The sequence below is a fragment of the Pyrgilauda ruficollis genome, unplaced genomic scaffold, assembly GCF_017590135.1.
Source record: "Pyrgilauda ruficollis isolate IOZ18807 unplaced genomic scaffold, ASM1759013v1 scaffold110, whole genome shotgun sequence".
In the NCBI taxonomy this organism is placed as follows: Eukaryota; Metazoa; Chordata; class Aves; order Passeriformes; family Passeridae; genus Pyrgilauda; species Pyrgilauda ruficollis.
In genome coordinates, this window is record NW_024509211.1 from 778,137 (window position 1) to 790,014 (window position 11,878).

Consider the following 11,878-nt stretch of genomic DNA (forward strand, 5'->3'; position numbering starts at 1 on the left):
TCTCCCCAAATACACACCTGGGGACTCCATCCCCTGGGAAGCCACAGAGCGACCGCATCCCTCCCTCCCCACCAAGAGATCTGGCGAAGCTGGGGTGGGAAAGGTCACGTTAGCCAAGCTCTGCTCATAATGAAAATTTTTTGATGAAAGATTTCAAAAATAAAATAATGCCCCTCCTTGATTTTTTGCTTCCTCCACCTCGGGGATCTGCCAGCAGAACCCCTTTTGTCTCAACCCTGCAGAAGCAGCCAGACCCTCCTGGTCTCCCGTGCGTGCCCCTTCTCCATCACTCGCCGGCTGTGATTAAAATGGAAGACAACCATCAAGTGTGCTAGAACCATTTTAATATAATTATACATATCTGCCAAATCCAGGAAAAAAAGGTTTATGCATATATATCTTTTTTTTTTTTCTTTTTTTTTTCAGTTAACATCTGCAAGCATAAACGACAATGAATTTCTTGGTTTGAATTCATCCAGGTCAGAGCAACTGCCCAAAGTCCTGTCGGATTTGACGGTTACTGCCGGCGTGGCCAGCAGTAAGTGAGCTCCAGAGGAGTTAAATGTCCTCAGGTGGGGTATTTTCGGTCTTTCCTCTTTCATTCAGAGACAGTTTGTTGTAAAAAGTTTCAGTGCAGTTCACCTCGGGTGAAAGGCGATCGTGTTTTTTGCGTTTTTCTTTTTTTTTTTCATTTTTATTATTTTTTAAATATATATTTTTAATTATTTTTTTAAAAGATGATAATAGGTAACTCAGTTGCTCTGAATTTCACTTATAATTATAACCTATTTAAATCACAGCAGAACTCCCGCTGGTGCAGAGTTCATAGTTGCATACAATACAGGAGATCACAGTTTTGAAGTCTAGCACAGATTAAAAACCACAGATGTACCATTTATATAAGACACACACTGATTGTCTCTTAAAAACTACATATTGACTCCTTATGAACATTATCTTTTTTTTTTTTCTTAATCTTTAAATAAAGTAGTGCAGCTAGGACAATCAGTCACACAACCCACACAGCCCTGAACCAAGTTCTCCGGGTGCCAACTTCAGCAAGTTGGGCATGAAACAGTTGGATGAGCTCGAGAGAGAAAGAAAGAGGGAGGGACAAAAAGAGGGAGAAAAAGAGAGATGTTGTCCATTCTGAATATTTTAACCGAGGGTTGGCTAACACATTGGAAACCTCTGGGTGAAGGATCATCTTTCCACGCACACACAAAAAAAGAAATAAAAACCTAGACTCTTTTTTTTTTTTTTTTTTTTAAAACTGGCCCGCAGGTGGGAAGATCTCCCACCTCTTCCAAACAAAGAAACCCAACAATTGGCTAAAACTAGAAAGAACACAGATGGGTCTGTCTGGTTTCTGCTCACTAGATGATCTGTCCGTTTAAGGCCTTCCTCCTCCGTTTTTCCTCTTTATTATTCCTTTTCCAGAGCGTCTGAGCAGGAGATGAGTCTGAACGGGATCACACCAACACTGTCCCCCTCTTGTTGCTGTCAGTTTTTTTTTTTTTTTTGTTCATTTGTTTGTCCATGGAGTTATTTCTCTCTTTAATTTAACCAAGACCTGACTAAAACTGGAGCACTCAGCCCAGCCTGTTCGTTCTCGTCGCGATTTCTCTCGGTACCACCAAGGTTCTTCACAAAACCTGGAACTTCCATGACGACGTCTGGTCCTTATAATCCAAGCAGTCAGCATTGAAGTTTAACTTCCAGGAGGCGGTTTGGTCTTTATAATCCAAGCAATCGGTGGTGGAGTTAAAGCCCAAACTGGAGGCTCCATAGCCCTGGGTGGAGAGGGAGGCTGGAGACTGGTTGAGGTGGCTGGTGACCGCGTTGGCACCCATGGGACTCAGGGTGGCCCCCGGCCCGGGGAGCTGGTGGTGCATAGGGGTCAAGTAAGATCCACAGTCCATCCCTCCGAAATAGGAGGTCGATCCAGCGTATCCTTGGCTGTAGCCTGATGCCTGGGTGTAGGTCATGGGATAGGATCTCTGCATGCAGGAGGAAGAGGTGGACAGGGGGTCTGAGAGCGGGGAGATGGACGCTGGGCTCCAGATGGACACGGGGGCACTGCTGCTGGAAATGGTGGGGACTGAGGTGCTGGAGGGGGGAGTGAACTGCCCGCTGGTCCCGCTCTCCGAACTCACTTCCCGGGCTGGAGAATTCTTCTTTTTAGCCGGCCGTACCTTGTTCTGGCCCCCGTTCTGCTGCTGCTGCTGCTGCTGCCGGCACTTGGCTCGGCGGTTCTTAAACCACACCTTGAGGCAGAGACACGAGGGAGGGAGAGAGAAAAAGCCTGGAGTTAGGGATGCAGGGGCAAACCCGAGGTGGGGAGGAGATGGTGGCAGGGAGACCTCGCCAGGGAGGGAGACCCAAAGCTGTCCCCCAAGAGCAGAGGGTTTGCAGGCTGCTGCAAAGAAAAGCTCCGGGGCTCCCCCTCCCTGAGATCATTAGCAGCAATAACAAGTGGAAATCACAAATCAAACTCCTTAATAAGGTCACTTTTGGGGAGAAGGGGAAGCATTCCCTCTTTGCTGTTTGCCAGCCAGGGACCCCCAGGAATCACCGTGTAAGGCCTATTGAAGTCGAGCCCTTAATTAGAAGCAACAGAACATCAGAAAAGGAGGGAACAATTAGGGAAGCAGAGGTTCAGGATGGGGAGGGGGGTAAAGACATCTCATTTACCCTCCAGACAGGCTCTCTGCTCTCACCCCCTCGGCCACAGTTGACCCTTCAGCCCATCTCCCCTTCTCTTAGCAGGGCCCAAGGGGGCTGGCTGGCTCTGGGAAGGATTTTTGGGGAGGAGGATAGGGTTTGGCATGGGGGTATCCTGATCCCAGCTCCACGGGAACACGGCACCACACAGCCTCGGGAAGCCTCGTCAGAAGGCAAGTGGGAGGGATGGCTTTGGAGATGCCCTGCACTTGCTGCTGGGGTGTTCCAGGTCCCAGAGGGGGCAGGACCCTCCTGCCCCGCCAGTAGCACCTCCAAAATGCTGCCTTGATGGGGTCCTGCGGAGCAGACACAGCCCAGACCCAGGAGAGGAGTTCCCTCCACCAAGGCAGCCCCTGTCTCTGATCAAAGTCCCCTAAGAGGGGCAGGAGGCCCCCAGTCCGTACTGGTGTGAGCTGGGATCCCAGTCTGGCCCAGCTCCGGGGATGTGCTGGTCCCTGGGGAAGGGGGGGATCTTTGTGGCTTCTTCTCCAGGGCCCCCAAATGTCCGCAGGATTTGGGGGTGCTGCGGCTGGCTGTGGAAGGTCCAAGAGCTGGGATCCAGGATCTGCACAACACCCCCTCAGTGCAGAGGGAGGAAGGGGGGGCCACACTCCAGCCCTGGGGATGCAAAATGCCACCACATCCCCTCGCTGAACCCCCACCCATCTCTGAGCCTCCTTCACCCTACAAGGGCTTGATTTGACTTCAGGACGGAATCCATCCCCTAAACCCGACCCCTCGGGTCCCTCCCTGCCGGGCACAGGCCAGTCCAAGCCCTGGCGTGGTACGGAGGGGCAGGGCAGGCAGGGCTCTCCGCATCCTACCTGCACTCTGGACTCGGGCAGGTTGATTTTCAGGGCCACCTCCTCCCGCATGAAGATGTCGGGGTAGCGGGTCTTGGCGAAAAGAGCCTCCAGCACGTCCAGCTGCGCCCGGGTGAAGGTCGTGCGCTCCCGCCGCTGCTTTCGCGGGGTGGCTGCGAACGGAGCCAGAGGCCCTGGCTGTCAGTCAGCGGCCCCTTAGACCCTGGGGTCCCCTCCAGCCCCTTCCCCAGGGGTCACCCACATTCAATCCCCTCTCCCGGGTGTTCCTCACCCCCAGATCAGCCGCCACAGCGCGACAATTCCGACTCCGCATCTCCCTGAGTGCGCTCGGAGCATCTCGGCCCCATCCCCAGCCCTGTCTGCAGCCTCTTTCACCGATAAAAAGTTGGGGGTGAGGAAAAAGGGAGACAGAGGTACCCTACGCCCTCACCCACCCAGACCAGCATGATCCCTGGGCATGTTGTGCCTCCAAAATCCCAGCGGCTTCCCCTGCATGGAGCAAAAAAAAACCGGGGAGGGAAGCGGGAAGAAAAACGTGGCTTACCGGGATAACCGACGGACGGATGCAACAAATCCATGCCCGAGGTTGTGAGACTCAGGCCATTGACTGCATAAGGTGGTTGCTTAAGATAAGACATCATGCTAAAGTTGTGGCGGGGAGGAGAGTTGGCCGAAATCCGGGCGAGGGGGAGCCGGCCGAGCGCCCTGCCTGCCCCGGGCGGTGCCTGCGGGAGCCGTCGGGCGTGGGGGGGCCGCCAGGTGCCTGCGCAGGAGGAAGAGGAGGGAGCAATGCAGGGATGAAGGGGGAGTCAGGCCAGATCGCTGCCCCCCCGCCACCCCCCCCCCGCTTTTATCCCCACGTCAATCCTCCCGCTCGGACCCCAACCGGATTTGGGAGCTGGGAGAGACTGACTAGATGAACGCATCTCTCCCCAAAAAGGGTGAGGAGGGGAGGGAAGCGGGGGGGCACATCCCAGCCAGTAATTACTACCCGAACAAAACCCCCCCATGCCTTCAACTGCCCGCATTGTACGGCGGCCGGGGGCATTTGCATAGGATTCCCGGCCGGGCACCGGCTAATTGTCTCAAGCAAAACTTGATTGGGGCCATTGGCAGACACAAAGAACCCCTCGGCTAAATAAATAATGCAGATAACAAAGCCCAAGGGTGAGAAACAAAGAAACAATTCAAGAAACCTATCTCTCCACTAGTCTCTTGCAAGGACTTTAATTATCCCAGGTTTGGGCAACATTCAGACCTTCCCCCCTTCTCCCCCTTTTCCCCCTTCCCCCCGACGTTGCTGCATTTCAGAGCTCAAATGCCCGCTCGGGAAGAGCCAAACTTTTCTGCTCTCCCGCCATCAGTCCACGTCTGCAGTAATTTCCACCGGCCATTTGCACCTAATTAGTACTCTGGGTAATTAGATTTGGAGGCAAGTAACAGATTTATTAGGCTTTCAAGAAACTCTTGATGACGGAGCTGAAGCTAAACAAACACCCCGGTGGTGAGCGGCCCCGGGACAGCCCCGGCGGGCGGGCGGCTCCCCCGGTCACCGCTCGGGCTGCCCCGGTCCCCTCTCGCTGCCCCGACGGGACCGGGCCCCCCACACTGGGGAACGAGGGGGGACCCGAACACGCGCTCGGCCAAAAAAAAAAAAAAAAAAAAAAAAAAGGGGAAAAAAAAAAAAAAAAAAAAAAAAAGGGGAAAAAAAAAAACAAAACCAAAAAAAACCAAAACAAAAGTACGGCCACGGGCCAAAACGGGACTCCTAAAAAGGTTTAGGCTGTTTCTTCCCACAGAAAATATTTTTTAAAAAAATCTTTTTTGAGCAAAACTCGCCTTTCCCTCCACTGCCAGCGGCCGTCGGGAAAACGAACTCCAGCAGAACTTTTTTTTTCCCGAAACAGCCCAAAACTCCGCGTTTCAGCCCAGCCGAATCCCCGGGAGGGCCAAGCGCTGCCGGGGGGCTCCTGCCCCTGTGCACCCCGGTCGGTGCGGGTTCTCCGCGGAGCGGAGCTTCCCCTTCTCCCCTCGGGAAGGGATTTGCGCGCACAACCGCGCTGAGCGGCGGAGGGAGCGCGCATCCAGCGCGGGGTGCGCGGGGTCGGGTCCCGAATTTAGCATCACCCCCCGGGGATGATGCCGAATGGGGACGGTTCTACCGAGGGGGGAGCCCCGCTCCGCGGCCGCCGCTCTGTTCTCCGCGCAAGACGCGCGGGAGAGCAAAGCGAGGCTTGCTGCCCGCTTCAAAACGAGCCAACAAAAATTAAAAAAAAAAAAGAAAAAAAAAGAAAAAAATATTTAAAAAAAGGATTAAAAAAAAAAAAAGAAAACACAACAAAAAAAAACGCAGACACCTCCTCCCCAAAAAACAACCCTAAAGCTCCGTTCGGTTAAATTCGGCGGCATCCCACCGAGGCGCCAGCCCGGCGCGGCCGCCCGCGGAGCCCCTCGGCCGCGGCCGCGCATCCCGGGGCCGCCCCGCAGCCCGCGGAGCAACGGCTCCACTCCGCAATCTGTCACCTTTCCCCCTCCTCCTGCTGCCCCCCCGCTCCGCACAGATCCCGGCTACCAGTTGCTCTGCCCTCGCTCAATAATAATTACCCCGTCCGAGAATTAATTATAATAAATGTTTTCTTGATAAACTAACGAGATAATCCGGGCGGCACACGCTCCCTAATTACGAGCCACCGGCCCCGGCTCCGCTGCTCGCCCCGGTGATTAATGCGGGGCAGCGATCCGCGCCCGGGCGCGCAGCCTGCGCCCCTGCCCCTGCCCCCGGCCGGGCCGCGGAGCAGCGCGGAGGGCAGGGGGAAAGGTGCCAAGGTAGAAAAGGGAATTTGTTTCCTTTTGTTTTGCAAACGACAGCCGCTTTCCCTGCCCTCGCCGCGCTCCAACGAATTTCTGACATTTAAAAAATTTCTAATTTTTTTTTTTTTAATCAAGCCTTTTTTTAATTTTTTTTTTTCCCCACGCTGTTTGGGGTGATATTTCCCAACAAGCGAATTTTGCCCAGGTGCAAAGGCGGTGGGGATGGAGCCGTCACCGGCTCTGCCGGGCGCTCCCCAGCGCTTCGCCCTCCGAAGCTCCGCGCTGCTCCGCGGCCGCGGCCCCTCTCCGGGACCGGGAGCGGCAGAGCCGGGCTCGGCAGGCAGCCACCTCCGCCCAGGGCCCCCTGACCCATCCCTGCCGCCCAGCAGCACCCGGCCGCATTTTTAAAGTGCTTTTCCCCCCACTTCTTTTTATTTTATTTTTTTTTTTCTTCAAACTGGAGTTGCACCTTTTCAAAATAAATAAATAATAAGCCTCAACTTCTCTAAACAGCCGAAATCGAAATAAACCTCAGCAGCCAAGGAGGGTTTTAGTTGTAAAGAAACTTGTGCTGGTGCACAAGGACTTTTCCCGACTTTCTCTTTGTCAGCGCGGTGCGAATTCAGAGGAGAGGCCGGGGCGCGTTACTCGCGGTCGGTGTCTTTAGGAAGCGCTTTCCCAAAGCATAAAAAAAATAAAAATAAAATAAAATAAGGGAGGCGGATACCAGCTCCAGCCCCTCTCCGACCTGGATGCCATTCCTGCCATCCGTTTCGCCCACACCAAATCGTGAAGCTCCGGCCCTAAATGCCTTGAAGATTTCTCTCCCTGCGCTTTCCAGCCCGGTTCTCCCGGGCCGTGAGCGCTCAGAAACACCTTTGCAAAATTACTTTGCTGAGTCTCCGCATCGCGAGGAAGAGGAGGAGGATGAAAGGGTTCTCAGGTAGGAGTGGGAAGAGGGGAGAAATTCCTCCCCGTTTGTTTTTTGGTTGGGTTTTCTTTTTTTGTTTTGTTTTGGTTTGGTTTTTTCCCTAATTTTATAAGTCCACCTTGAGGTCAGGAAATAACTACAGGCCAAAGGAATAGGCCAGAGAAAAATCACGCAGCCGAGGAAAAGGCGGTGAAGCCCCGCGGAGAGCGAGCGGCTCCGCGCCCGGCCGCGGGGGACGAGGCTCGGGGGGCGACGGGGAGCGCCCCCGGCTTTGCCGGATTTGCCCTTCGCCCTCTCATCCTGCAGCTCCCGGTCCCTGCCGAGCACCGAGCCGGGGCTGCGGCCGTGCCCGACCCGGCCCGGCCTCTCCCGGGCAGCTCCTGCGGGAGCCGCCTGCTCCTCGCCACCCAACCGCACACAGGCGACTTAAAAAATAATCATATTTTTTAAAAAAATAATAATTATAATTTTAATTCCCCTCTCCCTGCATTCCTGGCAGTCCAGCGATGCCCCCGAGGAAGGATGGAGCCAGCGGGTCGGACTTACCTGCGAGCCTCGCCGGAGCCGCGGGCAGGGCTGGGGGGCGAAGGGGGAAACCTGCTCCCGGATCCTCGCCAAATTCAGAGCTGGGGCTGAGCTGGGAGAGAAAGCACAAAGCGGGAGGTTAGAGAGCTCGCCGCATGCACATGCCCACGACATCGGGGGGAAAGGGGGGGGCGGAGGGGGGGTGGAGAAAAAATGTTTGAAAAAGGAGAATAAATGGGGAAAAAGGGGAGGGGACGGTGCAGGAGAGGGATGCGGGGATGCTCGGGGTCTGGGCTCGGTACATACAGAGCTGGCCGGCGCTGGAGCTGGTCAAAGTGATTTTATTTTTAATAATAGTGGCAGGGTGCGTTGGAGCTGAAGGTCTCTACCTCTCTCGGGGAGCTTTGCTGAGAAAGCGCCTCTCTGGCAACTTTTTGACGCAAACTCTCCAACCAATGGCAGGGAGAGAGTGATTGACACATCTAAGCCAGGGGGAAAATAATAAAAACACACACAGGGGGAGGAAAAAACAGGCCGCTGCTGTACCGGGGGGACAATCCAGAGAGAAATAACAGCCACCGAAATGACACCAGAATATACATTAAAAGAACCTTCTCGGTTTAAAAATATACATTATGGAGTGGAGCGGATGAAGTCATTGTAGAAATTAATGTGATGGACAGCAGAGATGGAATTAGCGAATTGCCCGGGGAAGGCGAGGAAGGGGGGTCAGCAAAAGGCTGGGGGGTGGCTGCAATAATAACAATAACAACAACAAAAGATATTAATGTATAGAAGTAAATATTTGTGAAGGGGGGACACGGAGCCTACCAGGAGCCCTGGGCTGAGCAGCAGGAGATGGGTGAGAGGAAACCCGCGGGAGCCAAGGGGAGAATCCCCCCAGCACAGAGCGGGGTGCCCCAGCCCCGGGTCCCCCCAGCCTCACCCACGGATCGGCCGCACCCCAATTCCACCTCCCAGGGGCCAAGTCACCCCCGGGAGAGGGGAAATGGAGTCACCTGCGGGGCGACATAAATGCATTTTAAATTGTATTTGTAAAGACACATAGGGATGAGGGTGTAGAACGGGACGCAGCGGCGTGGCGTTGAATTTGCAAATGGGGACGTGCACATGTTTTTAATCGAAATAATTCGGGAACGGTGACGGGCTGAGGGTGAGGAGGGCCCAGGGGGTTCCCGATGCCGGGCACACGGGAGCCGGGCACCGGGATGTTCCCCTCGCACCTCCCGTCCTCGCTCAACTTCTCCCGGGTCCCAGCACCCCGAAAATAAAGCTCTGGCAAAAGGCAGGAGGATGGAGCTGAGGTCGGAGGGAGGGAGCGCTCACAGACTTTCCTCACTTTGTGACAATGGGGGGAAAAAACTGCAGCGGCTCGATCATTTTAACGGGGTGACCTATGTTAATGAAGTTATAGCAATTAATTCGCTTCTTTGTGGCTCTCTCCGAGCCTGGCTGCGTGCGATCCAACGTGGTTGTCCTTGGACTTTAGCGCCGGCCGTGCAGCCCGGGTTTGCAGGAGCAGGTTTGGGATGCTCGGGGCTGGGCTGGGCTGGATGGGTGGTGTGGCTTGGTTTTGGGTTGTTTTTTTTTTTTTTTTTTTTTTTTTTTTTTAATCCTTTCCTCCCAGAAAGGAGGAGGAAGGAGGCGGCAGAAGGGAAGGAGGGAGGGGAGAGGAGGGGAAATAAAACAAATAAACAAACAAACAAACAAACAAAATAGCCCCTCGCCCAGAACCGACGCAGCTCTGCCCGCCGGAGCCGCTCCCACTTTGGCCGCTGGGTTGCATTTGTTTGGGGTTTTTGGGTTGGTTTTAGTGTTTTTTTTTTTGGTTTTTTTTTTTTTTTTTTTTTTTTTTTTTTTTTTCCTTTTTTTTTTTTTTTGTTTTTTTTTGGGTTTTTTTGGGGTTTTTTTTGCGAGGCGACTTAGTGGAAAGTTGGTACCCGGGGTATCCCCGGCAGGTAACCCATGGCCTCACGGGACTCTCAACTCCTGCCCTTCTTGGAGTTATGTTTTGATTTATTTTTCTCTCCCAGACCCACGAGATCGGGAGGAGGAGGTGGGGGTGAGGGAGGGGCAGCTGCAGCCGCCGTCCCTTTGCAGCATCCCCCCCCTCTCTGAATCCTTGCCCAGAGATCCGCGCCGGGCAAATCCTTCCCTCACCTCCCCGCATGTCGGCACGGCCACGCCACCCCTCAGCCTCTCCTTCAGCAGAGCACCAGGAATAAATATCCCGATTGAACCCTTCCCCCCCCTCCGCCCCCTCCGCCTTTGCCATCGCCTCCCGCCCCCACATATTATTTAATAACCTTAATCCACCTCGGAAGAATGAGAGAGATAATTCGTTCCCGTGTATCCTGACCAGGAGGGTATTTTCGAAATCGATTAAAAATAAAGGGGGGAAAAATTAAAAAAAAAAGGATGGGAAAAAAAAAAAGGAAAAATATAAAAAAGGGGTGTCTGGGGGATGGAGGCAGCCGGACTGTGGCAGAGCAGGCCCAGAGAAATAAAATACTGCCTGAAGACAGTATGTGGGAGAGCAGGAGGGGAAGCAGAGCCCAGCCCAGCCCTGCCTGCAGCTGCCTGGCCCTGGGCAGAGCTGCTGCCCTGCCTGCTGCAGCCTGCCACGGGAGCAGCAGCATCCCAGCCTCTCCCTCTGCCCCCTCCAGCCCGACAAGTTGGGAATAATTCCCGCGGCCAATAAAACAAGTGGCGGAGATGGACAGTGTTACTTAAATAAACAAGGGTCTCTTTAAAATTCTCATCCACTTCAGATGTCTAAAGTAAGATTGTGATGATTTTGTCACGGTTTGGTAAATTTACCCCTTTAAGAGGCTTTCATAAATCCCAGAACACACCTTCAGCCAGATTTGAATATAGATTTAGGTTTTAAAACCCAGAAGCTGGGAACACCGCTTTATCAAAGAGAATTTCCCTTTAGCTTAGCAATGTGTCGGAATGGCTCTTGCAAAGATTGGATCTGAGAGGGGGAAAAAGGGGGAACCTTCTTTCCTGGAGCAATCCTGCACACACTCTGCAGCTGCCTCTGCCTCCAACCTTCTGCAGCTCGGGGGAAAGTTACAAAAAAAAATTTGATAATCATTGTTGCAGCTGTAGGATCTCGATTTTTTTTTTTTAATATTATTTTTTACTAATTTTTTTTTTAAAAAACTTTCCCATCTCTTCTGGTCCGTTTGGAAAGCGTTGCAGAGCAGGTACAGCCCCAGAGATCCAGACTAGCTGGGGCTAACGGGGAGTGAGTGGAGATGTGTGATTTTCTGCCCTCTGAGAACTTTATGCTCAGAGAACCAAAATCTGCTTCTGGGATGAAAAGAAACTGTAACTTCTGCTTCTCAGTAAGTTCTCCAACTTTCCGATGCCAGTCGGGTTGCAAAGCCATTTTCTCTCTCTGCATCGCTGTCTCTCTTCTCTGCTTTTCTCCTTCACCCTCTTCACTTCTCCTCCTGATTTAATTTCCGACTCTCCTCACTATCGCGACCGGGGTTTTATCGCCGTGTGTGTCGCTCCCAGGGCTGAGCTGCTGCCCGCGGTTGTGATGACCAAGGGTGGGGGGAGGAAAATAAGAAATCATTTATTCAGGTCTGGCGAAAGTTAAGGAAAAAAACCGGGGGGGGAAAAAAAAACAGAAAAAAAAAATCCCACCCCAAGATGAACAGATTTATAATTTGTCATCTTTGTATCTCTGATCGGCTCCGGAAAGCGATGCATGCTACGCACTTTTAAGCTTTTCCCTCATCGGATTTGTGTCTAGTTAAAATATTCCAGACTTTCCTTGAAGTTTATCTGCAATTCAAGTGCCGGCTGGAGTTTATTTTAGTTTAGGGTGGGTTTTTTTTTTTTTTTTTTTTTTTTTTTTTTTTTTTTTGGTTTTTTTGTTTTTTTTTTTTGGTTTGTTTGTTTGTGGTTTTGTGGTTTTGGTTTGTGGGTTTTTCATAAGTTCTAAGCTCCCCCTCACCCCAAAATCTCCTTTTCGGGGTGTGCAAAGCCAGAGACATTAGTATAGCTGTGTCAACTTGGAGAAAGG

At 52.7% G+C, this 11,878-nt stretch overlaps 1 protein-coding gene across 2 annotated transcripts; it reads right to left on the minus strand.

Moving 5' to 3' along the window:
• Positions 1-327: 327 nt before the first annotated feature.
• OTX2 (orthodenticle homeobox 2) lies at positions 328-8,211 on the minus strand. Of its 2 annotated transcripts, XM_041476878.1 has the most exons (5): positions 8,122-8,211; positions 7,837-7,927; positions 4,093-4,311; positions 3,549-3,700; positions 328-2,267 (listed from the first exon to the last, which is right to left on the minus strand). In XM_041476878.1, exons 3-5 carry the CDS (start codon positions 4,187-4,189, stop codon positions 1,647-1,649), a joined length of 870 nt encoding a protein of 289 aa, XP_041332812.1. In that variant the 5' UTR covers positions 4,190-4,311; positions 7,837-7,927; positions 8,122-8,211; the 3' UTR covers positions 328-1,646. The 2 variants fall into 2 exon arrangements, with proteins under 2 accessions (XP_041332812.1, XP_041332801.1); XM_041476867.1 differs by lacking the exons at positions 7,837-7,927; positions 8,122-8,211 and having other exon boundaries at positions 3,549-3,721; positions 4,093-4,189.
• Between the last annotated feature and the right edge of the window lie 3,667 nt (positions 8,212-11,878).